Here is a 27,987-nt window from a genome sequence, read left to right as displayed (position 1 = left end):
AAGGGAGAGGCTCCTGGGAGTCCCCTTCCCCTCTTGGGACTTTGACTTCTGGCATGGCAGGGTATCTCCTCCCCTGGTCCACAGCAAGGAGCCTGGGCTGTCAGAATGGATGGGCAGCCTTCCCTGGGGAGGGCAGCCTGTTTATTGAGTACAGAGGATACATTTACAAACTGAGTACACAAAATAAATAACTGCACACTCTCCATCTACGGTCCATGGCATAAAGGCCCATGTCTCCAACCTCCCTCTGTCCTACCCTTAGGGTCAGGCCTATCTTGGACAAGAGAGGAAATAAATCCCCAGGGTTCAGGCCTCCAGAGGCACTTGGGGAAGTGAGGGGAATTCTGAGGCCACAGGACTTGGGCTCTCTGCTGCCTTGTGCCAGGAGCACTGAGGATAGGAGGGAATGTTTAAGGCAGTCGACTTGGCCCAGAGTGTTCTCTTTGGCCTTGTTTCCCACTGGAGGTGGGCAGATGCAGAAAGAGGAGGGCCTGGCCCAAGGCTACCCACTGGGAAAAACTGAGTGAGGGCCAGTCTCTCCCAGCTGGCAGAGGCCCTGCAATCTAGCTACAGCTAAAGCTGGGCCACACCTCCTTTCCTGCCACTGAAAGCAGCTGAGGAAGAAGGGGACTTGGGTTCCAGCCTTGTTTGTGGTGGTGGGGAGGCACCTTGACTAACACGGGGATGGTCTGGCTCAGGCCTCCGGGAGAGCAGCCACCCAATTCCACCCACCTCCTGCAGGAGCTCCCTCCAACCTAAGATTCGGCAGGGCCCAGGCTGGACAGGTAATGCTGTGAAAGGAAGCAAGGACAGGCTGGCCCAAGCAAGGCCAGTTGTGAGAAGGCCAGGGTCCCAGGCACTCAGGGTTCAGAGGCAGGTCACACAGTATGGCTAAGTTCCAACTGGAGCTGTGCAGAAGCTCAGCAGAAGGGGAGGGCTGAGCAGCCTGGGACCTTTCCTCAACACAGCAGCTCCTTCCTTCCCACTTCCTCTAGAAGATGAAGGGTGAGCACAGTGGTCATTCCCAGGCTGCCCATAGTCATGCCAGACACTAGATGGCGCCTTTATGCCACTGCAGAGCCTGAAGGGAAGGGACATTGGGCAGTACCAAGGGTAGAACCAGGGCTGACACTGGAATATTGATGGGGCTCTCCCTGGGAAGCCCCTGGCCTGTACCTTGGCCCAGGTGCCCCCATTCCCCAGGTAGCAGCAGTGGGGCTCCCTTTAATCCCCCACAGTTGGGAAGGAGGCACCTAGGGAATAGAATGGGCATCCAAGGGGGAGAAAGAAGTGATAGTGGGCTCTGCAAAGAAGGCACTGAGAGCAATGGGCTGGTGGGCAGGAGCTCTCCCTCCCACTGTCAGAGAGAGGTTAGAGCCTGGAGCAAGCCTGCTACCAACATGGCCACACAGTCCAGAAGGGCCAAGGACTATGCCATGGCCCTACCACCAGAGGTTCTAGCCAGTCCTGAGTCCAGGAGGGGCCTCTGGGGGTACCAGGAAGGAAGACAGATCTTGGGTGAGAGGTGGGAGACTGTTTAGACTTAGCTGGGAGTCCAGCCAAGACACAAGCTTTGGGCCTACCTGGGCCTCTCTCTGTGTTACAGATCAGGATGCAATGGAATGTGGGAGGCCAGAGATGAAGGTTCAGTGGAGGAAAGAGGGTTTCAGAAGTAACTGTCCCAAAGAGTCCTGGGACAACAGGACACCCTCTACCTGGCACAGCTTGCCTCTTCGGTCTTGGGGAAGAGCCAAGGGGTGAAAGAGCCCGAGGCCAGGTCCTGCCCTTTTCCCAACTGGTAGCAGAGCAGTTGCCCACCAAAAGGAGCACCGGTGCCAGTTCAGAGGGCTCACACGTCCCCAGGCTCCCTCCACTTGGTCACACCAGGCTCAGGCCCAGGATGAGGATGGGGGCTGCTGAAGAGAAGTGGGTAGGGCCATTCACCTGCTGCCGGCCATACAGGCCTATCTCCAGAGAGGGCATCAGGGCCAGATGGCACAGTGATGCACGGCCAAGCTGGGACCATGGCATGTCTGCGCCGTAGCCAGCAGCTCAGCCGTTGTACTGCTGCTGGTATCGCAGGTTGAGCTCCCGCAGTTCCCGCTCACGCACACGGCGTGACTTGTTGGAGCGCGTAGAGCGGCTAGAACGCGTGGACTGGGCCGACTTGGTGCTCTGGCAGCGGGAGGAAGCACGTTTGAGGAGGTTCTGGGAGATGGAGCGGTGCAGATTCTTCATGGATGAAGAGGCTGCCATGCTTACCACCCACGGGTGCCTCAAGGCCTGCAGTGCAGTCATACGGGCGCCAGGATCCACCGTCAACAGGCGATCAATGAAGTCCTTGGCCAAGTTAGACACACTGGGCCAGGGCTAGAGGCCAAGAACAAGCATTAGAGCGGGAGCACTCAACACTGCTCTCCCCATCCTGATGATGCCATCACCATAGCACTTAGCATTATGCAGCATTCCAGCACTCTCCCCCTAGAGAGAGGCACTGCCCAGCTCCTCCCAAGTACAGCATTCTTTCTGGACCTCCCCTTCCTAGCCAACACTGGCCCAGGCCACCAAGCAGAGGTTGTTCTCTGAGTAAGGAGTCCATCTGACAAGTAGGAGAAAGACCTGTTTTCCCCCGTTCCCCCAAGCAGCAAACTTCTAAGGTATCTGGACTCGAAGCCTGGCTCAGGAAGGTGGTCCCTGTCAAGATCCCCCAGCTACCCCCAAATCACTATAACTCAGGAAGATTTAAAGAGAATGACCCAAACCTTCCACCATATCCTGAGCCAGACTTAAGCTCCAAACTCTGGATGTCCATATCAGGCCACTTAGCAGGGAACTCCTTGTCTTTTAAGAGGTGACCCACCTCTCCCCATCTGACAGAGTGATGGTGGGCAACCACTGCACTCCCCACATCGGCCTCCACCCCTCAGCCATGGGGAGACAAGGAAACAATTCAAGGCAACTAGATTTCTCCATCTGCTGAGAGGGCAGGGAGCTCTTGGGGGATAGGTGGGACCAGGGCCCTTCTTTCCAGTCTTCACGACCTCTTTAAACCACACAGGGGATGCCTGGCAGTGCTCTAGACCAGCCTCATTTTAGTACATTCTGTCCTCAGAGAAACTGCACAAAGCCTGATCTCCTACAAACACCCGTGGCTGCCTCACCTCAGCCATACACCAAGCAGCTGTCTGTCTCAGGGACTCAGCCTGTACGGCTTGTCTTCACCCGGCTGAATCCTCAGGTTCTCAGGGTAAAGGACACTTTCTCAGGCTTCCTCTTAGCCCCCAGAGCTAAGCAATTATTCCAGTGATTTCAAGTTCATTGATCATTCCCATTAGGACAAGCTAAGCTGGATGAGCCCTAGTGCCTGGTGCTAGGCATACAGAGGCCCTCAAGGCCCTCAAGCCCCTCTATTGGAGGAAGGTAGACACAGAACTGTTCTGAGTGCCTGAGTCTTCTGGGAGCACTTTGGCATGGGTTCTGATATTCCCAAAGAGTAGGCAAGTAGGACCTTTGCTGAGCCTACGGCAGGTTTGGCCGGGATATTAAGGGCACCGTCACCCTCCTTCCTGCCAAATGAGGTCTGCCTGTTCCACTTTATGGTGCCCTTTGCCCTGGGGCACAACTGAACTCAATCTCCAGGGGGTTCAGGAAAATCTAAGAGCCCACATTCAGGGCAACTGTATGCCCATTCAGCAGATACACTTACACACTGACTATTGCTTCCCCCAGTTCAACTTCCTTGACCTCCAATTCTTCCCCCGTACCCTTCCCCACTTACATACAGGACGTGGAGGGGGAGCACCAAGGAGAACACTCTTCTGAAGTCCCGAAGAAGGGGTGGGGACTACTTGCAGTTGCTACCCTAACCTGGTTTTTGGAAGGCAAATCTCAGCTTTTACTAAACTGAACTGGTGGAAAATGACAGATCACATTACCGAACAATCATTTAACAGGGTCCTCCTCACCAATGTGCTAGCTCCCAGCAATTCCTGGGGAGACAAGAGCCCTCAGGAGGAAGACAGGGCCTCAGGATATGCAGGCACAGGAGCCCATAAATACCTTGCTGAGAGCAGTGAGGGGGCGCAGAGTGACAGCCCTCCCACACACACAGTCTGGTCCAAGTTTCCCTGCAGGCCCGCGCAGCTCAGGGCTCCGCTACAGAAGCTGACATGCAGGAGGACTGGACTACACAGCTGCCACAGTAGCTTTTGGCTCACGGTTCAAGAAAGCCCCATGTCTTGCTCCTGCCATCTGAACACAAGAAACCACTGTGAGGGGCCAGCCAGTCGAAACCACCGACACTCGCTGCAGCCCCGATCACTCACTTAAGTAATGGAAAGAAAGGCATAATGGGGCCCCCGACGGACAGAGCAAAACCTAGAAGCTGAACAGACTGGGTCATGGGAATACCTGTGCTGCCCTACCAGCCTTTCTGGTCTTCAAGAGAAAGAAAATCACTGAGAAATACACTGTGGCTCAGCAGGGCCTACTGGTGGGACAGCCCAAAGACAGAGCTGGCAGCCCAGGCTAGCCAAACAGAGCTGGGACATGGATTCTGCCCATGCCCCCTTGGTCCAGCCAAGAGAGAAGAGGGACAACTCCTCTGATGACAAAGAAACAGTGGTGAAGCTGGACTCACAAGCCAGGAACCTAAACATAGGTAGGTCAGAGACACCCCCACTTCACATCCATACCCAGCCAGACCAAGCCAGACCCCTGCAGTTCCACACAAGTCCAGTGCAGTCCGAGACTGGCCTCTCACCAGACCCATCCTGTGAGCTTAAGCACTTTCATCTCCAGAGTGACACATGCTCACACCAGGCATCGACCCCTGCTGCTCGCCGAGCGGCCAGCCTGTTAGTGACAAAAGTGAGCCAGATTGATCTGTGCCTTCTGCTCCCCCAGACGCTTGCCTCCCCAATTACTGTGTACACGCAGCCGTGTGCAGAATGCCAATGAACTCATTTATCTAAGGGCCAGCCCGGCCCTCTTCAGCAGGCCCTGGCTCTCCCTATCTTTCAGGAGCTATAAGCAGCTGGACCAGGTGGGTCCCCCAAGCCAATGTGACTTAAGCCATCCTGACCTGAGAATCAGGCTGTGCCAATGGCACCCGGCCTAACCCTCATACCCTGAGAGGCTTGCGGCAGGAAGTCAGGCAGGCCAAAAGCAGGTAAGTGGTCCTCAACCCACCCCACTACAGTGAGACAGGGGCTCAGGCTGCCCTTCAGAACAGTGGCCCCTGGGAGCACTGCTGAGGCCTCCAACAGTACTCAGCAAGGAAAAGCAAGACTCCACACTCACCCAGGGCCATGCTTCTGGTCAAGTCCAATTCAGGGCCTCCTAAGAAAGCTTTCAATACCCACAGACCAACCCACTTGTTTCCGCAACATACTTGGGCCTCTAGAGCTCCATGAGTATGTCTGTCAGCCCATGACTGACTGGCTGGGTAGCACTGTGGGCATGAGAAAGAGAATAGTGATAAACAGTCATGCCTTTGACTTTCCATAGCTCTAACTGCTGGCTCTGGGTAAAGAACAGAACTCTCACCTCAGTAAACTTGGAATCAAGTCAGGGACACATGTGAGGCTCAAGTGGCTGACAGAAGGGACAGGCCCCAGGTACCACCTGGCCAGTCTCCCAGAGGCTTCCACCTGTTTCTGGACTGACTTAGAGTATGGGGCATGGAAGGGAATGTTAAATGTCAGTCTGCCATGCCTCCAGATTCAGGTCTCCCTCTGCTGTGGGAGCCTAGGGCAGCTTCAATACCCAGGGTGAGAGCCTACACTGTCCTTTCCACGAGCCTTTTATGAGCTGTGTGTGTGAAGGGCTGGGCCCTGTCCTGAAAAGATAAGGAGAGACTGTAGGAGGAGGGACATCACCTCTACCCTGTTTCTGACCATCAAGCTGGTTGTCCTTTTCCCTAGTCTGTGGCTCTTGAGTCCTCCTCCCCTTGCAGTTAGGGTACCTACCTTTTTTTTTTTTTTTTTTTTTTCCCAAGTAAGCTCTGGGCCCAACCTGGAGCTTAAACTCATGACCCCAAGATCAAGAGTCACGTGTTCTACTGAGTCAGCCGGGCACCTCTAGGGTATCAACTCTTGATACTATAACAGCAGAGAAGCCAAAAAGGGATAGATGGAACTCTCCCAAAGCACTTCCTTACCAACTTCACCTTCCTCATCCCGTTTCTGAGGGACCAGTCACTCCTCAGCAGCAGAATCCAACATTCCCTTTAAAGGGAAGCACAAAATCAGAAAGGACTTTCCACTCCAGCTCAGAGGATGAACTTCCCTCCTCCCCAGCCCCTTTTACTTGCTCTAGCTCTAATGTCACAGGGCCTGGGAAGAACACTGCCCAGGCCACACTACCAATGGTTGCGCCTTAAGCCCGAGGGCTAAAGGAACAAAGGATGAAGGAAGCTCTCTGGCCTAGACTGTCGAGACAGGAGGAAGCTGCTTCCCTCCAGAAGCAAACCTAGCTCACAGGCCTTGCCCTAGACTCCCTCTGGCAGGCAGGTCTGACCACTCTTAAGTGAGGGCAAAGAAAGGCCTGGCTTTTCTGGATGGCATCTGGGTGACAAATTAAGGCATTAGGCTGAAAGCCCAGAGACTTCTAGAGCTTCTAGACATTCTAGGTCTACTTTCTCTGTGCAACCTTAGAGAAAAGAAGCCTCCTCACTTTCAATATGAAGGAGCCAGGGGCGCCTGGGTGGCTCAGTCAGTAAACATCTGACTCTTGGTTTTGGCTCAGGTCAGAATCTCACAGTTCGTGAGTTTGAGCCCCATGTCAGGCTCTGCACTGGCAGCACAAAGCCTGCTTGGGATTCTCTCACTGCCCTCCCCACCGCCTCCCCCCACTTGTGCTGTCTCTCTCTCAAAATAAATAAACTTAAATTTTTTTTTTAATGTTTATTTTTGACAGAGAGAGACAGAGCATGAGTGGGGGAGGGGCAGAGAGAGAGGTAGACACAGAATCCGAAGCAGGCTCCAGGCTCTGAGCTGTCACCACAGAGCCCAACGTGGGGCTGGAACTCACAGATGTGAGATCGTGACCGGAGCTGAAGTCAGACGCTCAACCGACTGAGCCACCCAGGCGTCCCTCAAAATAAATAAACTTAAAAAAACATATGAAGGAGCCAAATGCAATGGATTTTAAGTGTCTTCCAGTTGCCAAAGTCCTGGATTCTAAGAACACGGTTTCCCAGCTTTCTTCCTCACTTGGCTGCATGTAAGAAACAGAAGCATAGCATCTAACATTTAAATGGCCTTGACCTCTTGACCTCTCTGGGTTCTTTTCTAGGCCATGATGACTCGGGAAGGTTCCCTGGCAGAGAAGGTAGCCTCACCAAAGAGCTGCAAGAGCTGCTAGAGCTGTTAGGGGAATGAAGGGAGGAAAGAAGCCTGGGCTTTGCTCCCATGACTCAATCTTCCCTCAGCTTTGTCTCAAGATGTATTTTCAGACCCAGTATTCCCACCCCCAAAGGCCTCCTTCCTGTACTTACGTGGGCCTGAACGAGAGCAGAGAAAAGAGCACGTTTCTGGGAAATGGAGCTTTGGGTTTACACAGGAGAAGAGAACTATTAGTACGACAAAAACAGCACACTCTGACATTGCCCATGAGGCAAAATGTTTTGAAAAATTCGGCAGAGCTAGACATAGTGTGGCAGTGGAGCCAGCAACCCCTTCCTCTGGTCAAGACACTCACCATCCTGGTGCCTGGGCTTCCACACCAAACAGAATCCACCACCCTAGGACCTGGCAGGGGATGGGTGGGGGCTGAGCAGCAGGAAAGAGGACCTTAGGGGAGAGAGCCTGAAGGGAGAAAAAGAAGGAAGATAATAGAATTTTAAAAAGACGCAGAGAATGAAGATAAAAATAAAACAAGAAAAGGCGTGACAACTTAAAGGTTAGCAAAGCTGTGTTCTGAAACTTGAAATGAGTAACAAAATGAAATCCTGGGGGCGCCTGGGTGGCTCAGTCAGTTAAGCATCCTGACTCTTGGTTTCGGCTCAGGTCACGATCTCATGGTTCGTGATCGAGCGTCACATCGGGCTCTGAGCTGGTAGCCTGGAGGCTGCTTGGGATTCTCTCTGTCTCCCTCTGTCTCTGCCCCACCCTCGCTCATGCTGTCTCTGTCTCTCTCAAAATAAACAAACTTAAAAAAAAAAAAAAAGTGAAATTCTGCACCCCCACCTGTCCCTGCCCAGAGTCCACAAAGTGAAGGACAGGGACAGGAGGGAGACAGGGTACAACTCAAGAATCCGTAAGGATGCTACGTGCTCACTTTGGAATCAGGGGGATGCTGGCAACCTGTGCCAGCAACCAAGTGCTGTCTGCTTTTAATAATGTCTTGGAGCAGTCCTGGAAGGTTCTGGATTTTAGAGCATGCTGCTGAGTGGTCTCTTTTAATTCCACTCACAGATTTTGCTGAGGCCAACCTGGCTCTTTAAAAAAAAAAAAAAAAAAGTAAGAAAAGAAAAAACAAGGGTGGGGGGGCATCTGGGTGGCTCAGTTGGTTAAGTGTCCAACTTCATCCAACTTCAGCTCAGGTCATAATCTCACTGTTTCCGAGTTCAAGCCCCGCATCGGGCTCTGGGCTGACAGCTCAGAGCCTGGAGCCTGTTTCAAATTCTATGTCGCCCTCTCGCTCTCTGCCCCTCCCCTGCTCACACTCTGTCTCAAAAATAATAAAATAAGCATTTAAAAAATAAAAAACATAGGGCACCTGGATGGCTCAGTTGGGTAAGCGTCTGACTCGATCTCAACTCAAGTCTCAATCTCGAGAGTCCTGTGAGTTTGAGACCCCTTTTGGGCTCCGAACAAAACAAAACAAAACAAACACACACACACACGAAAACAAAACAAAAAAACTTCCTCCCATTCTAATTTCTGAGACAGTTTGGAGCCCCGGTGGCTATTAGCATGTAACGCACACTGAGACTCTGTCCCTGAACCCTGGGTACACAGGACTTGGACAACATGGAACGACAGGATGAGTGAAGAGATGAAGGAGACTTCTGCTCCAAGCTGGCCAGGCCATACTGAAGCAAAGCTCAGGTATGGGCACCATACTTGCTCTGGGAGACAGATGAACTGAGGCAAGGCAGGCATGCACGAGAAGAGTGACCTTGTGAGATGGAAAACTGACCAAGGAAGGAGAGTCTGGAGAGGCATGGCTGGTGGGGAGTGGTTGGACCAGGTCATCTTTAGCCATCCCATCCACCTGCAAGTATGCTTCCGCCTCAGTGGGGGCAGGAGGGGATGAGTGTGGGAGGCCGTCAGCGGATTTAAAGAGGTCAGATCGTGGGAGAGACAACAGCCGTAGCAGCTCCCAGAGGAACTCAAGAGCCTAGAAGCAACAGGGCCTGTGAGCAGGCAGAGCTATCCAGGTGGAGACAGACAATGAGAAGAGCAGGAGAGGGAGGGGATGGATGGCACACACCAGGCACTGCTCCAACACAACCCACGATAACACCTCTTTGTTGGAGAGGCCTCGGTGGGGCCAGGGGTGGGAAACAGCAGTGATGAAATGAGGATCTGACCCTGAGTTAATGAGAAGCTGGAGGTGGTCAGGGCCAGGCATTTTGGTAGGAATGGCTGAATGCAGCAATGTAGGAGATGGGTCTCTGTTTCTGCCACCACAGGAGAGAACTGCTCTCTGGGGACTGTGTAACCAAGGCAGCAGCGGCAGAGGGAAGCCTAGAGGAGAGAGCTCCAGGGAGCTGAGCGGTGGACCAGAGGTGGCACAGGAAGGGGATATTGCCCCTCTCCGCTCCAAGCCTGCCTCCTGCCCCCACCAGGAGGAAGCTACCCCTGCCTTCCTCCAAGAGGTCTCCAAGCACAGTGACCAGTGAGGGTCCAGTTAAGGCCCTCACCTAGTAGACCAAATCATATCACCTTCCAGTGACCAGTCAGGGATCTGGACTGCCAGCGTCTGCTCCTACAGTTAAGGAGGGAGACTTGTCTGTTGAATACTTACTGCGTACCAGGAGGTGTGGTGAAGTAGGGACAGCCCTTCCAGAGGGATCCCTCCTGGACAGGTATGGGGGCATCATGGGATCCTGGCATAGAGCCAGCACCATCACTCAGCTCTTGGCACCCAACAGCCACCAGCAGAGAGGCAAGGAGCAAGGGCCTAGAGATACCTCACAGCAAAGAATTCTAAATCAATTTGTGTTTCCTTGTGCTATCAGCTATTGAGACAGACATGGGAAAGCCATCCACTTACTCTGGGAGCAGGAGGCAGCAAGAGAAGAGTGATGAACTGATGGCCCGTCACAGCCCCCATCCACACTGGAGGTGGGAATGTGAGGCAGTTAAAGACAGCCAGCAGAATCCAAGCACAAGTCTGGAAACATGCTACCTGCCTCTTTGCATTTCATCTGCTGCCTGCACACAACGTCCAGTCTCCAGCTCTCCCACACCCCTGGAGAAGTCCTCTCCATGGTTCTGGGCCAAGGTCCTATCCCTACTCAGCTGGCTGCTATCTATCAGGGCATATGAATGATCAGCCCCCTCACAGGCGCATGATCAGCCCCCTCACAGGCGCCGATGCCCTTCACCTACAGAGCAACAGGACATGGCACATTCCCCGTAGCTCCTTTTATCTTCAACATCCCAGGGTTGAATGACAAGCGTTAAGGTCATTTAAAGAAGTAGGGCTCTCAGAACTACAAGATGGTCCAACTCACGCCCCTGAGCGCCTGCCCCTTGGTGCCACGTGGATGGGTAGTCAGACTGCAGCCCAGAGGCCATCCCTGAAAAGCCACCTCCCTCCAACAAAATCCCCCAGGGAGTAGCACGCTGGGTCTGCAAGTGGCCTTCCTCTCCCACCAAGATTCTGTCCCTTGCCTGGCAGCACTCTCTCTCTGAACAAGGCACTGTAAGAACCTCTGCCCCAGCCCAGCTGTTCGTGGGGCAGTCACTTGGGCTTGCCCACAGCTCAAAGACTGTCCAAGCAGAGGGCAACAATTAAAGGCTGCCAAATGAGGCAGACAGCAAAGCTGCTGATGGTACCACTTTGCCATCAATCCCACAAGAGCCTCTTCGTCTGTCCTTACTCTAGGAATAGAACTCTTGAGAAAAGCAGTAACATTAGGCCGGCAACATCACATCTCACATCAAGTCAATCATAGAATCTCCAAGTCAGTGGGACCGTAACAGTCCTCTAGTATGGGTCTTAACAGATGATGACTCACCTTCTGTGTCACTCCTTTAGAAATAACTGCTCCAGTCCTTCTGGAATCTCTCATGACAAGAAGCTCCCTCTTTCGAGGTGGCTCTTTGTGTCTTCAGACTACTCACACACTCAACACAGGCCTTCTTCACATCTGGCCAACATGTGTCTCCCATCACTTCCCACATGACCCTGGCTTGGCCCTCTCCACTCTGGCACCTCTGGTCCCCAGAGAAAATGCAGATTTCTCTTCTCAAAATTATCTGTCATAGCCGTCTCCTTCCCAGCACTCCCTCCTCTTCCAAGATTCCTGCAGCTGCTTCTAAGCACGTCTGATCACAGACTACTAGACACATCTCCAGCAGGCTCTTCACTTTTTCCTGGAGTCCAGCCCCCAGAAGAGGGGGCTGCCCCATCTGCCTGCCAGCCACTTTTGGGTCCTTTCCCAGGGAATCACTGACCACCAGTGCTTCCCTCAGGAGAAGCCAGGAGAAAAGTACCGGGAACATAAGTATTGATACACATGCTGTCTTCAAGGACCTTACAGGCCTAAGAGATGTCCACAGACAACAGCCCAAGAAAGTGCTGAAACAAAGACTCCAGCAACATGCTGAGACATGTATGTCAAAGAACATAGACTGTGGGGATGGAAAAGCCAAGAACTCTGACACCAAGATGGCCTGGATTCAAATCCCAGGCCTGCCACCCTCTAGCTGTGAGACCATGGACAAGTTACTTAACCTTGCTAGCTTCAATTTCCTCATCTGTAAAATGGGGCATTACACCCACCTGGCAGCACTGTTGTGATTAAACATGTTGGATACAGAACGCCTAGCCCTGTGTCTGGTACTCAGTAGGCACTACACAGCACCATTCTTGATGGAAGCAATCTTTGAATTGAACCTTTTAGAGCTGGTCAAGTTTCTACGGCCAACAGTGGGAGCAGAGTGAAAAGCCTGAGCTTAGTACGTGGAGTGAGTGGAGCAAACATCTTGGGCCTATGGTGTGTAGGAAATGGGGCAGAGAGTGGGGCCAGGGCTATGGCCTGAGTATCCAGAGTGTCAGGATTGTGGGGTAGGAGCCAGGCACTTGGTGTATTTCCCTCCACCACTGGGCCCCACCCGGGGATGTCAAGGCAGAAGCCTACATACTCTTTGGACCATAGGGCAGTCAGGTGTCTCTCAATCTGCCCCTGTAAGATGATGCTCCTACAGAGCTGCAGGAGGATTCTCTCATCTCACTATGGTTCACACCATAGTGGAGCTCATTCTCTGGAATCGCTGATCTGCCCGAATTACCCCAGGACATCAGGTTCCCCCATCTCCAACGGGGATTACTCCAACAGCCCCCAGTCAGCCTTTCTCCTGCGGGTCTCTCACAATACTTTCTGCTGCATTCCCCCTTTACTACCAAGAACACAGAGGACTCCCTCACACCTAATGCTTCCAATCCCCAAGTAGCCTCTGCAATTATGGAGCTCCCAACAGCAAACGGCAGGCCTGGCCCAGCCTCATCAACCTGTACTCCATTACCTCCAAACAATCTCCTATTTATTCTGAGCACAGTCAGCAATGTCCCTTTCTCTGAGCCTCCTCCTTCTCAAAGCTCACCTCCTGTAGAAAGTCCACAGAAACCACTGAGCCTGACAGGGGGCTGCAAAGACATAGGCTTCAGGAAATAAGCACATTGGGTAGGCACACACAACACCACTACTAGAAGGCGGGGGGCAGGAAAAATGCCCCTAGAAAGGCACTACCATGCGGCTTACTGTCAGGTGAGGAATGCACATCTCCAAACCTTGCTGAGCTCAAAGTGGGTGGTCCTTCATTTGCAGAAGAAGCTAGATTAAAACACCCCCTTAACATGACATGGTCTCAGATAGGTTTTCTCACAGGGCCTTGCTCACTTAGATGGCCTTCAGAAGGGCAAATGACCATCACACAGAAGAAGACAGATGACTGGACTGAGGGTGGGAGCAGGGCCCAGCCCAAAGAAAGGGGACCAGTCCAGCCACCTGATCTGAGCCACACAGCTCACGTTCCAGACTGCCCAAGCCCTGTGTTGGCATGTGCCTGCCAACAAGGATTTGTTCTGTGGCCATTTCCTACTCCTAGTCCTTTCTCCCCAGGCAATCTCAATCTTCATGGGGATGGAGAACATGACTTCATGTCTCTATGCATCTTCCCCAGGTGCACTTATGGGTAAGGCAATGGCCAGCGGAACAGAGAGATGCTTGGTCCCCACCTCAGAGCACCTGATCTAATGATGAGACCTCCCCACCCAGGAAATACCCCAGACAAATCCCACCCAAACCACAACTCTCTGTAGATGGTGGTAGAACCAGTTTTTGGAGTCAGATGGCATCTGTCTACTGTAATAGACAGGTGCCATCAGGGTTGGCCATGAATTTGACTCTGGAACTGGGAACTCATGCTTTCAGCTTCAACTGAGAGGTTGGGAGGCAAGGTTGGACAGTGCCCCATTCCCCTTGCCACACACACACTGGAGCCCCAGACTGTGATTCCAACAGAGCAGGAAGCAGGCTCAGGACCCAGTCCTGTGGCTACAGAAGGAGCAGGAAGCCTGAGTCTATTCCTCACTACATTCATTTGTCATTCTCCCAGACATGGATAATCAATAGCCAGTTAGCAAGACTGCAAGCTCCAATTAGATAAACTGCTTAATCAATAACTGCCAGAATTAGGAACTCTTGGGCAAACCTACAGGCTTTTGAAAGAGTCAACACCTTTGTCACCATCTCTTGGGAAACCTCCCTCTCTGCTATAGCTAAGTCCACTACTCCCTCTGCCAGGAAGAACCCTAACAGCCTGGCATCACACAGAGCTCCTAGTGCACAGCAGCTAGGTCAGGCCTTGGCACAACACTGTCTCTGGCAGGTGGATGCTGGGTCTTCTGGCCAGTGATGAAACCTGGCCCAGAGGGTGAGCAATGAGGTGTCCTCTGCGACCACACCATCACAGCCTGCGCTTCCCAGCCAGTCAGGGTTTGCTTTGTTGAATCCATTTGGTGCAAAGAAGATGTGAGGAACTTTAAGAGAGAGCTAGAGAAAGCCCCAGTTTCTTCTTCGCCTGTGGCCAGCACAGAGCTGGTCTAAAGATGAAGGCTTCTAGGGGCGTCTGGGTGGCTCAGTTGGTTAAGCATCCAATTCTTGGTTTCGGCTCAGGTCATGGTCTTGGGGTTCATGAGTTCGAGCCCCGCATCAGGCTTTGCACTGACAGTGTGGAGCCTGCTTGGGATTCTCTCTCTCCCTCTTTCTGCCCCTCCCTCACTCACTCTCTCTGTCTCTAAATAAATAAATAAATAAATAAATAAATAAATAAATAAATAAATAAAAACTTTAAAAATAGATGTATATTTTAAAGATAAAGGTTTCCCTCCCTTCCTCATACAACTCTGACACGTGACCTGGAAATCCCCCTAGGGAATGCCTGCCCCCAACCTCACAGGAAGTCCTTGACTGACCCCACGACCACATCTGGAAGCTGATAGGGAATTGATGGAGCACAGGACATTAAGCACTGAAGACAAAGTGGCAAGAGGCTTTGGGGTAACTTCTGCAGGAAATGCTGCTCTGGGCCAGTTGGCTGGGGCCAGAGAGGACCCAGTCCAAAGTCCTTGGAAAGAAAGCTAGGTTTCAGAAGGAAGCTGGTCCCAGAGCTCCTTCCCCTCCACATGGGTAGTTCAGGAGGCATGGATAGCAGTCAGCAGGCCCAAGCCTGAGAGGAACACCATGGGGAGCACTCTGCAGGGGAACTTGGGGAGGGGCCCTCACTGCCTTGGCAGAATCCTGTTCTCCTACAAAGCTTACTTCACCTCCTATTTAAGCCATCACATATTCTTTTATTCACAACCTTCCCAAGCCCACCATTATGCTTGTAGCACCTGGTGGTGCCTATGGTCAGCCTCCTCTCCTACCCAGTCAGCATCCTGCCTAAGAACCAAGCAACTCTTTCTTTTTGTGCACCTTCCTTCAGCTCCCACCAGTACTGAAACCTAAAAGATTTTTTCAGGTATCAGGGAAATCCGTGGATCCAAAGACACAAACTCCTGGTTGAATCTGGCCTGCAGGTTAGTATTTGTTGGCACAGAAGATAGTACGTAAACATGTGAATGGATTCCAACATTTTACAATCAAATTTTCTGGCTTCTCTTTAGAAAACTGGAATGTCTGGGTGCACAGAATCCTCTGGGCTGTGTGGCAAAACTGGGAAAAGATGAGCAGCAGCGGCTCCTGTAGACAGGGCGTGGTCACGCTGGCTTGTCCCAGGTCCCTGTGGAGCAGATGTTGTGGCTGCCCTGTCCCACGTGCTCTGGCCCGCACCTACGGTGCTGCTCCTGTGCATGTGGACAGCTCCCAGTGCCAGTGCCTGCATCTCCCTGCTTCTTTGCCTGAAGATTTTCTCCAGCACTAGCTGGCATTCAGGACAGCCCAGAAGTGCCAGGGATTTAATGCCCCACCCCCTAATAAATTCTCGACTCATACAGGAGTCAGTGTATTAACACCCACCCACCTTCTTGTCCCTCAGTGGTACAATTCTGAGGTATGTCCCATGTGATTATTCACAGGGCTCCCAGGGGGAGTTCCAGTGGCCCCCAGGAAGTCTACTTCTTCATATGCCCTTTAGTGGCTTCCTCCCTTTCTGCCTTACCTTCCCCACCCTTCATCTGTGCTTACTGGAATCATACCCCAATTAAATGATCTGCTCCCAAGTCTCAGAGCTCACTTTTGGGGAAACCCAAACTGAGATATCCTACTATTCTCTACCTGCCTGGCCCCATGAACATGGTCCTCAGAGCACATCCTTCTGATCAAGAGCTGCAAGATATCCCCCCACCCAGGGGCCTCCCAACATCCCTGGGACAGGGCAGACTCACCTCCCCCGAGTAACTGTACTTGCCCCTGAGGATTTGCCGGTACAGCCTGGTGCGGTTGTCATCCTCAAAGGGCATGGTGCCACTGAGCAGGATGTAGGCAATGACACCCAGTGCCCACATGTCAACTGAGTTGGTGTAGGGCTTGCGGACCAGGACCTCGGGAGCAATGTACTCGGGTGTGCCACAAGTGGTCTTCATCAGGCAGTCATCACCCTTCTTGCGGGCACTGGCCAGGCCGAAGTCAGTGATGATGATCTTGGAGTCAGTGCCTGGGTGGTAGTAAAGCAGATTCTCGGGCTTGAGGTCTCGGTGTGTGATGCCCAGCGCATGCAGATATCGGACACCGTCCAGCACCATCTGCAGCACCCGTGTGGCATCACGCTCAGTGAAAGAACCCTTGGCGATGATGCGATCAAAGAGCTCTCCACCAGTGGCCAGCTCCATCACCATGTACACACGCTCCTGCGTCTCAAACACCTCCACCAGCTGGATGATGTTGGCATGACGCACCCGGCGCAGCACACGCAGCTCTGACTCACATACCTCTCGCCCTTCCCGGTACTTGGTCTCAATCATCTTGATGGCATACGGCTGCCGGGTTGCACGGTGCTCCACGCGTACTACCCGGCTGAAGCTGCCTCGGCCAATCAGGGCTTTGATGTCGTACTTGGCTGTCACACGTGGGTCAAACTTAGCCCTATACTTAGCCACCCTGGCCCTGCGTGGTGGTTCTGAGGGAGGCTCTGTGTGGCCGGCAGTGGGGGCACCAGGGCAGGGGTTTGCACACTGACTGGCTGCTGGGAACCCAGCTTTGAGAGCACCAACACTGTCCACCTCTGTGATGAAGTGCTTGTACACATCACTCTTAGTGCCACTGAAGGGCTCCACCTTCTTGACGAGATCCAGCTGGACATCCTTTGGCGGCTCAGGAAGGACCTTGCTTGTCCCACAGCCCATCACGGACACGGGGGCATCCTCTCCAACGAGGCTGGCAGGACCTGCTCTGCAGGCAGTGCCCCGTCTACACCTACGCAGACAGAAGAAAGGGCAAGTCAACATAGCCAGAGATAGCTCTGAAAGGATAGCAGCCACCCTCCTCACCTATTCTTCCTTGCCCCTCAATAAATGTAGCCTGAAGACCTGACTCTAATATGGTTCCCTGGAAGGGAGGATGGTATTGGCCCCTGAGTGCTCAGTGAAGGGTCCAGATGAAAGGTTGGGTCTGAGCTCCATGGTCTTGACTTATATCTCCCTGGATCTGATTCTCATGCTGCTTTCCAACACCAAATGAAGGGCAGGAACATGCATGGGGCTCAGCTGTCACTGCCCCCACCCTCCTCCCTACTCTGTCTGGGCCCCTTATCCTAGTTGAAATTCTGTTTTTTTAAATGTTAAAATCATTCCTCTTATTACTCTGACTCATCTTTCCTGAAACGGGGGTGTGGAATGTTGGAAGCCGACTCTCCAACACTATCACCCAGCAGGGCTCAGAAAGCAGCTTCTCCAAGGTGTCCCTCATGGATCTCTTTCCTCGCCCTCTAGCCTCCTGCAGGGGTTGATTCCTTCCTACAACTGCTGCCACCACTACCATCACTACCCTGGTTCTCTGCCCTAACCTTACTCTTTTCTAGATGGTTCTCATTACTTTGCTAATGCACCATCTTCACCTGGCAGTTTAACATCTTGTTCCAGGGTCTTTCACTTCCCCAGTTCACCATACAATGCCACACAACCCAAGGCTGGCTGAAATCAAACCCTGTGAACTTAGGACTACAAACCTTAGCACGCTGCCACCAGGTAGCCACCAAACTATCTTGGGCTTCATTTAAGAGACAAAGGAGACCATGAACTCAGAAACGACACTAACAGTTTCATCTAGATGTGACTCAGGCTGTGGATCAGAGTACTCTGCTTCCTTGGGATGAGGATCCAAGAGCTTCTCCATTTGCTTCCCAGACAGAGATGTTGCAACCATTAACACCCTGTGGCTGGTAGGGCCTGGATAAGGTAAAGTGTTGAAGTAATGCTTTCCAGAAGTCACTTCTACCCTGGCCATCCTTCTCTATCTTGAGGGCCCCATGGGTGAAAGAAGAGGGATGAGAATTTCCTATTGATGATGCCATACAGAATTAGGAGTAAAATTATCAAATCAGAGCAAACATTTATTAAACATTGTAAAGGAAAAAACCAGCTATCCCCCCTTCCTATGTAAGGAAATAAACAGTTCTTCCCTACTGTGTATTTTTCTTCACTCTGTGTGTCTCCTCTACCTTCACAGAGAACACTTCATTTTGACACCTCTGATCACATGTGTGGAGTCCCCACCCCAAGCAATTCTTGCAACACCAGCCAGATGTCCTACAATTTAGCTCAATTCTGACACTGTCTACCCAAAGGTAGTGTCAGATCCCACAGGTTAAGGGCTCAGGCTCCCTAAGACTGCCCTCGCCCTTACACACACTTCAGGTACCAGTTACAAGTCTAGGTTATCACCTGTGTTTCTGACCAACCGATCACAGACAGGGGTCCCAACAACCTCCTCCTTGGGTTCAATCAATTTACTAGAGAGATTCACAGAACTCCCAGAAACACTTACTTACATTTACAGTTTATTAAAGGATATGATAAAGGATACAAGTAAACATCCCGATGGAAGAGATGCACAGGCCAAGGCACGTGGGAAGGGGCATGGAGCTTCCATGCCCCCTCTGGGTGCACCACTCTCCCAGCACATCTACGTGTTCACCAACTCAGAAGCTCCCCGAACACCCTACTATTGGGATTTTATGGAGGCTTCATCATGTGGGCACAATCAATCATTAACTCCATTTTCAACTCTTCTCCCTTCTCAAGAGAATAGGAGGCAGGGCTGAAAATTCCAAGCTTCTTATCATGGCATGAGTCTTTCTGGTGACTAGCTCCCATCTAGGAGTCACCTGGGGGCCCACTCAAAGTCACCTCATTAGAATAAAAAACACTCCTATCACCCAAGAAATTTCAAGGGTTTCAGGAACCTGTATCAGGAACTAGAGTCAAAGACCAAATATTAGAATAACTGATGCTCTTTATGCTCTTATCAGTTAAGAAATTACAAGGGTTTCAGAAGCCATGTGCCAGGAACTGGGGGCAGACACCCATATATATTTTTGTTTACCTCACAAACATCTACTAGGTGCTAGGGATTCAGGAATGAGTAAGACATGGTCCTGTGTAGATTATATTTTAACACACACAGACACAAAAGCAAAACCTGGTCACTAAGGTCACAGTGCAAATGAAGAAAACATCATAAAAACAGATCATTTCAATATAGCATGTTAAGTGTTAAGCTTGAGAAACAACAGTAGACATAAGGAGAGACACAGGAGTTAAGGAAAGCTTCCTGGAGGAGGTGACCCCACAGTGAATTTCGAGTAAGGATGAGTCAGGTGAGGAAACATGGGAATGGTGTTTCAGGCAGAGAGCACAATATACTCAAAGATTCAGAGCCCCAGAATAATACCCTGTGTCCGGGAATGGGCAGTTTGGTGGTATGAAGACAGGACTGGGGGTGGGGTGGCTTCAAGTTCTTGAAGCAGCAGGAACCAGGTTGTGGAGAGCAGCACAAGGTAGGGTGAGGAACCAAGACCTTCCAGGGAGGTGACTGGAACTACCAAAGAGTTTACAAAGAGAGGCAATCAATCTGTGTTTAGAAAGAAGTGAACTGGAGGAGGGTCAGAGTAGATTAAAAGGGCCAGGGAGGAGGGTGGTGGCCCAGATAGCAGGGTAGAACGGAGGGATGTCAGCAGGAGAATGGACAAGGACTAAAAGCTAGATATAAAGAGTGAAAGGAAGGAGAGAGGGTGACACGCTAGTCCTTTGCTTGGGCTCCTGGGCAAAACAGTCAGCAGCATACCAGGAGGGACAGGTTTGGGAAACGGTGGGAAAAGATCAGTGTTGGGTGTGTTGCAGGGCACGTGCAACATCCATATGACATTCACTGTGGATCACTGGAAGTAGAATCTGACATTTGAAAAGAATCAGCGTCAGAGATTCCATGGCTAACCACGGGTGGTGCTTTGAGCTAAGGGGCGACGCCTAACCCACCCCCACCCTCACCCCCGGGAGAAGCCAGCAGGCCATCCGATCAAAGGCAGCGGAGGGAGACACAGGCAGGTTTTGCTGTGGCAACTTGGGCATCACAGAGAACCCATAGAGGCCACCAGATTCCAATGAGTCAAGGGCCTGCTTCTAAGGTGGTGATACTGCACAATGTGGCTAATTCTTTCAAGGAACAAGCTCATCACTGAAACATACCCAAGAGCTCGATTATCAATCAATCCATCAGATAAAAAGGAAGAATCTGGAGACCACAGATTAAGGGCTCAGATTTTAATCAACATGTGGATATGACTGTCAGTCGAATGAGGTATATCTTTCCTCACACGAGGGAAGATTCCTCCATCAACTCATCCACATTTGCTGCAATTCTCACCCAAATGTCGAGGAGATCCCACACAGTAGCTTAGGAAATCATGTTTAAACAAAGGCATTTAGAAACAAGCTTCTTTTTCACAGAGGCTAAAGATTAGAACCGTGGACAGGAATTCTGCAGATTCATCTCTTCTTTCAGGGAAAACACAATACTCTCAACGTAGTCAAGGGCTGCAGCTCAGGAAGAGGATAGTTCTTGGGCCAGGTTTCCTGAGGCACAATACAGGGCCCTGATCCCCAAGACCACTGGTAAGCAACATCTATCACCATTCAGAGAGAAGACAAATGGCACAGGTGACCCAGCACGGCCACTCAGATGTCTTCTCCCTGGTGAGGCAGAATCCTAGATTGGCAAAATAAATAATTGTTTCCAGGCATATGCACTGGGTCTTTTTGTTTATATGTGCACATCTAGTCTGGTCTTGCTGAGAAAAACTAAGGTTTACAAAAGAAAAGGCCTGACTTCTCACTTTAAACAAATAAAGTATGGGCAGGGATCTCAAGTCAGCACTAAGACAGCCAAGGAGTATCCCTCTCTGACTTTCCTTCTTCCTTTCTGGGACACAGTTTCTCCCACATCTATTTCAATTAGAAACTCTTCAAAGATAAGCTGATGCTGGTACTCCACCTTCCCAACTACAGATGAAGAGTAGAGGACAGAGGCTGCTAGCTCAGGGGGAGGGCAACAGCCGACAGCCCCCAGGTGATCACAGCTGCTCCACACTCTAATCACATCTGTAAAAGTCTCGTCCGGCAGAGGTCAGGTGAAAAGGCAAACGGGGACAGGGAAGGCATCTGACAAAACTTCTGGGAATAAGGGCAGAGTGTTTTCCTGCCCCCAGCTCTCCTGTGTAGCCCCCAGCACAGTGACCAGGGTGTGAGACAAGACTCAGGAGGTCACACCTCGCCAGCTATCACAAGTCACTATTCCCTTTCGCGACACCAATCCTAACACATCTTTCAGAAAGAACTGAACTCTCTAAAGTCAGCCTCCATACCCTCAACTCCCAACCTCCTGCCAAGCACTCCTCAAGGAGTGCCAGCATGTTGGATAGAGTGTGGTAGTGGGCATGAGCATTCAGCACTACTGTCCTAATACTCTACAGAAACGAAAGGCCGAGAAAAACAGAAACTTGTCCACAGCCACTTAAGATAGTGACTGCCAAGGAAGGACCTAAATCTCCTGGTTCTCCATCCAGAGCTCCTTCCATCACAAGGGAGACTCCGCAAGTGCCTGGATCTCAGCAGAGGTCGCCAGGTCAAGGCCTCTACCCTTCCTCATACCACTCTGCTAATGAATTAACAAACCTTTACTGAGGACCTTTTCTGAAGGATCTGTATTATGAAACCTCCATTCCAAGTACACTCTGGGTCACACTGCTCACTGCTGTACTCTAGATTGCCTTAGAACACTAGAACTGTCAGCCCCCTTGAAGGAAGAGGCCACTTCTTGGGTTTCTAGAACTCTCTGGCACCCAGAGTCCTGAGCTCAGAGCAGTGATTCGTGTTTGCTAACAATGAGTGAAAGGTGGACTGGCTCTTGGATTTCTACCTGCTGCAAGGCACCAATTTCAGAACCTCACAAATTTTCAAGTGTCAGGAAGAGACCAGACTGGTGGTTTAAACGGAGCTGTGCTCTTTCAGTGCCTGTGTAAATGTCCTCAGTGACAAAGAAAGCTGGAGCTCTCAGGTCTGTTTGAGTCTTACAGATTGTTAATTGAACTCCAAATCAAATTTGTCCACAAGCTGCCAGACCTGACCCATGGGAGAGAGGGGGCGGGGCCTACAATGGATCTTAAAACAATTTCCTGGCCACGGAAGCCAAGTGTGTGGCTCTATCCAAGGCAGGGGCCCATAGGCACCCAGCCCTCTCCAGTAACACCCCCTAAGATTGTTCTCCACAGAAAAGCTTCATAACCTTTCACCTGTAAAAAGTTATGCTCTATGTTTTGAAAGACTATCTATCAAAATGAAGTAGACAGTAATCTCCCAGTAATCCCAGAAATAAGGAACTACTAAACAACACTTCTAACCATCATGGGGCAACAGAGATACCAGGCAAAAGAGCTTGTCACTTTATTTTTTTTTTCAACGTTTATTTATTTTTGGGACAGAGAGAGACAGAGCATGAACGGGGGAGGGGCAAAGAGAGAGGGAGACACAGAATCGGAAACAGGCTCCAGGCTCCAGGCTCTGAGCCATCAGCCCAGAGCCCGACGCGGGGCTCGAACTCACGGACCGCGAGATTGTGACCTGGCTGAAGTCGGACGCTTAACCGACTGCGCCACCCAGGCGCCCCAAGAGCTTGTCACTTTAGATGAAAACTCCTAAACAAGGACCTCTGCAACCTTAGGGAGAGTATGTGATTCTGCTTTTTCAAACTGGGAAACTGACACTGCATCTAGCAATTCCACTTTCAGAAATAATGCTATAAAACCACTTTCATGAGTATGCAAAGGTGTATTTGTACAAGGAAGTTCATGGCAAAGTTCTTTATAATAATAATGGACATTACCCAAATATCCATCAGTAAGAGAATAATTAAATAAAGATCCATTCATTCAATGGAATACTCTGAAGCTGTTGAAATGAATGAGGTAAATCCATATATACTGACAAAGAAAGATACCAGTCAATTTTATTGAATGGCTTCGTGCCAGGATCCATATCCGTGACACAGTAAGTCGTTTAAAATAGCATCTGAAGTATACATCCAATGAGGGGGTTAAAAAAAGATACAGACATATATGTAGAAAAAATATCCTAGAAAGGTAAAAGAGAAACTTGATGGTGATTGCCTCTAGGGTGAAGGGAACAGAAGGAAGGAAGGAAGGAGTGGAGGAAGGAAGGAAGGAGTGGAGGAAGGAAGGAAGGAAGGAAGGAAGGAAGGAAGGGAGGGAGGGAGGGAGAAGGGGAGGGAGGGAGAAAGGGAGGGAAGGAGGAAGGCAAGCAGGCTTTGACTTCTCACTTTACATATTTCTGTGATTTCTGCAATGCTATTTTTTTTTTTTTTTAAGTAAGCTCTACACCCAATGTGGGGCTTGAACTCATGACCCTGAAATCAAGAGTCCTACGCTCTACTGACTGAGCCAGCCAGGTGCCCCAGCTATTTTTTAAAATCATCACTACATATTACGTTTTTAAAGTTAACAAAAATATATACTGTAGAAATGTACAGACTATTATACAAATTTTGTAAAGTGCCAGAGGAATATACACCAAATTATTACAGTGTTTGTCTAAAGACACTGTGCATTATTCACTCCTATGTTTTAACTTTTTTTTTTTTTTTTTTTAAGTAGGCTCCATGCCCAACATGGGGCTTGAACTCCAGACCCTGACATCCCAGAGTAGCATGCACTATAGACTGGGCCAGCTGGGCAGCCCAGTTTTAACTTTTAATATTATTCCATAATAAAAATTGTTATGACTTCCTTTTTTTGTTTGTTTTAAAACAGCCCCATGCCCAGCCCACACAAGGTTTGAACTCACAACCCTGAGATCAAGACCTGAGCTAAGATCAAGAGTCGGACGCTTAACCAACTGAGCCACCCAGGCACCCTGATTTCTTTTTAGAATATAGTAACTCAGGACACCACTTCCCAAGGACTCCAGTTAGGCATCACTGCTTTACATGGTAATAATTGGTGGGCAGAGACTCCTGCCTTAGGGCTGAGAGGAGAAAGTTCAAAAGTTTGCTGTGTCCTCATTTAATCATGACCCCAGCTCCATCTAACACATCCCACCACTGGCCATCCCACCATCAGAAATACAGACTCTGGCAACAGACCTGGAGTTCTCCTTCCAAAATCCCAAAGTTCAACCCACAAATATTTACTGAACTCCTGCTGTGGGCCAGGAACCCTGCCAGGGGCTGTGACAGGCAAAAAGAAGGTTGCCATAAACTCTACTCTCAAGGAACTTACAGTACAGATGGTCCCACATCAAGAGTCTCTCTTATGATGCCCTTTGAGGCCACTTCAAGACTGGTAGCCTGGAAAGGGACCCTCTGAGATAATTTTCCTCCGCAAAATGAAAACACGACATTTTTTTACTTTAGCATCGTATCAGACACCATGACAATAGAAGGCTGTCCCAAGAATTAGCTCAGTGATGACCTAGCCAATGTACAAATCCGCTTAGTATTCACTGAGTAAGATTCTTGGAAGGAAAGGGATTTCAAATAAATAAATCTCCTTCTAGCTCTCAACAAGCAGAATTACTTCCATTCTTCCAGGGATGTACTTCTCAAAATTTTCTCTATGCACCCTGGTATTGAGGGGGACAGCTGTTCTCAGCTATCTGGAAACTCAAGGGTCAGTACTTTGGCATACCTACAGCTCATTCATATCATACAGTCGGGAAGCTCTGAAAAGGACAAAATTGCCCACATAACATGTGAACACTTGTAAAGTAAAACAGAAGGCCAAACCAAAGCCTCACTCATTTAACTATGAAGTTGTGACTGACAGAGATCCCCAGTATCTATTTCAGATTCCAGAGACAGTAGGATCTTCAAGGGTATCCCATTCCAAGTGAGGTGCAACTCTAGCTCGGTGTCAGGGGCAAACAGGTTTCCTGACAGCTGTACTTTCTCTAGCTCATTTATACAACTTAAGAAGTTCAGGAATTGCAATTAAACGGGGAGAAAACGCTTATACAACAAACCTACCCTCTAATGAGTCAGCATTCCAAATTTCTTCCAGGGGAAAGACCAACTGCAACTGCCCTGAGGAGAAGCACAGTTTTGTCATAGCTTTCCTTGATAAGCAGAAATTACCTTGAGGAAATTACATAAGGCAGCTTCCTACATGAGACTCAATTTGAAGAGCCAACAGGCTTCCTGAGATCTCCTTTTGATAAGGGACACACTCTGGGAGAACAGCCATTAATAATAACGATGTCTTCCATTTCCTGAGTTCCAACTGTATTAAGTATCTTATATGCACTCCCACTCTTCTATGCAAGTACACACAGTAGCCATGATTACTGCTATTTTGGGATGAGCAAAGTGGGACTTCAAGGACCTCAAGATCTCACAAACACCAAGAAATGAATCCAAGTCTTTCTGATTCCAAAGCTCAAACTACTACCACAAACTACTCAAGCGAATCATACTGCCTCCCCAAAGTATGGGCAATGAGACTCTAACAGGAGTCCATATGGCACAGCTAAGCCCTTCCCAATGGACAAAGAAGACCCAACAGTTTCCTAGTGCAATGACAAAGATGTTCAACTAGGGAGCAAAGTCACCTGAAGTGTTGTTTTTTTGTTTTTTGTTTTTTGTTTTTTTTCCAAAATACAGTTTCCTACCAGATTCCAGATATTCTGAATCAAAATATCAGAGAGTGAGACTCTTAAATTTGTATCTTGAAAAATTACCCCATGAAATTTTAGACCATCAAAGTTGACAAGGCTGCACCACCTACCACATGCATACATGTGCATGTGCAAACAAGAGATACACATTTGCTGTGCTCATCTCTGATCGCGGCCCCTAATAGGGGCTCAGTAATATAGCTGAATCTGGTTCTAAAACCAACAACCCATCCCAGTCCATTCAGTTCCTAATTTATAGCAGGCACAGAGCCAGCCAGACACTCAGATGCAGACAGGAGACTCACTCCCACCATCACGCGACACAACATGATATACTCAACAGTAGTCACATGAATAAAATGACCGAGGAGCCAATGGTTACTTGTAAAGCAAGAGAGGCTTTTCCAAGGAAAGGTAATCTAAGATGGATTTTAAAGGATAGATGTAAATTTTCCATTCTGGTGGTTAGGGGTGGGGTAAAGAAGAGTATTTCAAAATGTATTACAAGTACAAAAATGAAAAAATATAAAAGTATTAAAACACTGAGCTCAGAAGGTAGAAGTGCCCAGGTATTGACTTCCGGGTCATGCCTCTACCAGATTATGAAGAACCCTGAATGCCTTACTAGTGAAGCTTGGACCTCATCCTATAGGCACCAGGGATCCAGTTTCCTGCAGTGAAGGACTTATTCAAATTTTCAGGTGGAAATTATCGCTTCAGCAGCTTCGTGGAGGGAGAGTGGGCGTGGGGAGCTGAGTGTCCCCTTATAAACTGAAGGATGATGGCTTGCGGAGCAGGCAACCCGGCTAGGCTCAGGCCTGCTTTTTCCCAGGCTGAACACGGAAGCGACCAGCTGCCCCGACAGCTCCTAGCGTTCGGTCGCAAAGGCTAGGTGTGAAGTAGGTGCCGGACACGTAAAGGCAGTGAGGACAACCTGCTTAGTTCACCGTGACCGACGCCGGCTGGTTGAACATTGGGCAGGGCAGCTGACCACGTCCACCAGGCCCACACAGCCCCAGACATCGGGGCCACCCAGCACAGCAGCACGTTTCGAGACCAGTCCAGCCTTGTACACCGGGGATCCCAAGCAGCCTCCTGGCCTGTTCCCCAGTCCCGCAGGCCCCTGCACACTGGGCTCCTGCGGGGCTCCCTGGGCAGGGATAGGCCCAATGCGCCAGGAAGCGACCGTGGCCGCAGGTCGTCAGTCCCTCCCGCCCGTCGGGCCGTCGCCCTGCGCCGTGCCGCCTCACCTCGCACGGGCGGCAAGGTCTTCGGCGTCTCGGCGGCTGTGCTGACCCTCCCCGGACCGCGGACAGGGTCGCCGCCGCCGCCATCCTCAGGCGTCAGCGTCGTGACATCATCACAGCGCGCGCTTTACGCCAAAACAAACCCAGGCCGCCCCTGGGGCGGGGAGGGGGCGGACCCTCGGGAGAGCCCGGCTACGAGTATAGCGCCTCTCACAGCGTGGCCTGCCAATCAACGCCTTCGGGGCCGGGACTTACTCTCTACCGGCCGGGTGAATCACGTTAACCCTGAAAGTAGCTCGACCTTAGGCACCGAGAGGAACCGCGGGAGGTAGAGACAGAAGTGTCAAAATTTCTTGTTAGGGCAGAGGGTGCTCTGTAGTGCGAGGGTGGGGACATAGTGCGTTTCAACAGAGGTTTCTGAGGTGCCTCTGGAACTCTGCTAAGGATCGTTTTAAAGTTCATTAACAAATCAAAAATTTGTAACTGCAATTGAAGTAATTTAGGCATTCAGAAGTGTTAATTTGGCTGTCATCACAGTGGTGTTGCAAATGGTTGAGGATTGGTGAAGGTTAAGTCAGTCTTGCGCTAGCTTCGGAGTAATGAGTTTTAAATTTTTTGTTATTGTTATTGAATTTAAGTGTATCCTGAGACTTTGCAAATCAAGTAGATTAAAAAAAAAAAATGCTACCATTAAGACTTCTCTATAAGGGGCTCCTGGGTGGCTCAGTCGGTTAAGTGTCCAACTCAGGTCATGATCTCCTAGTCCGTGAGTTCGAGCCCCACGTGGGGCTCTGTTCTGACAGCTCAGAGCCTGGAGCCTGCTTCGGATTCGGTGTCTCCCTCTCTCTCTGCACCTCCCCCGCTCACATTCTGTGTGTGT

The 27,987-nt window shown here is 50.4% G+C and overlaps 1 protein-coding gene across 2 annotated transcripts; it reads right to left on the bottom strand.

Moving 5' to 3' along the window:
• Positions 1 to 98: 98 nt before the first annotated feature.
• PSKH1 (protein serine kinase H1) lies at positions 99 to 27,235 on the bottom strand. 2 transcript variants are annotated; one of them, XM_045443225.1, is made up of 4 exons: positions 27,111 to 27,235; positions 16,069 to 17,095; positions 7,702 to 7,808; positions 99 to 2,370 (listed from the first exon to the last, which is right to left on the bottom strand). In XM_045443225.1, the coding sequence occupies exons 2-4, from the start codon at positions 17,023 to 17,025 to the stop codon at positions 2,319 to 2,321; spliced, it is 1,116 nt and encodes a 371-aa protein (XP_045299181.1). In that variant the 5' UTR covers positions 17,026 to 17,095; positions 27,111 to 27,235; the 3' UTR covers positions 99 to 2,318. The 2 variants fall into 2 exon arrangements, with proteins under 2 accessions (XP_045299181.1, XP_045299180.1); XM_045443224.1 differs by lacking the exon at positions 7,702 to 7,808 and having other exon boundaries at positions 27,111 to 27,234.
• Positions 27,236 to 27,987: the final 752 nt, after the last annotated feature.

The sequence above is a fragment of the Leopardus geoffroyi genome, chromosome E2 (assembly GCF_018350155.1).
Source record: "Leopardus geoffroyi isolate Oge1 chromosome E2, O.geoffroyi_Oge1_pat1.0, whole genome shotgun sequence".
Taxonomy (NCBI): domain Eukaryota; kingdom Metazoa; phylum Chordata; class Mammalia; order Carnivora; family Felidae; genus Leopardus; species Leopardus geoffroyi.
Note: the sequence above shows the minus strand (reverse complement) of the source record. Positions and strands in the feature narration are given on the sequence as shown.

Coding starts and splice junctions, on each gene's coding strand:
- PSKH1 (XM_045443224.1), bottom strand. CDS start 17,025: ATGGGCTGTGGGACAAGCAAGGTCCTTCCTGAGCCGCCAAAGGATGTC. Junction 2,371..16,068: donor AGTACAGTTACTCGGGGGAG/GTGAGTCTGCCC, acceptor CTTGGCCTCTAG/CCCTGGCCCAGTGTGTCTAA.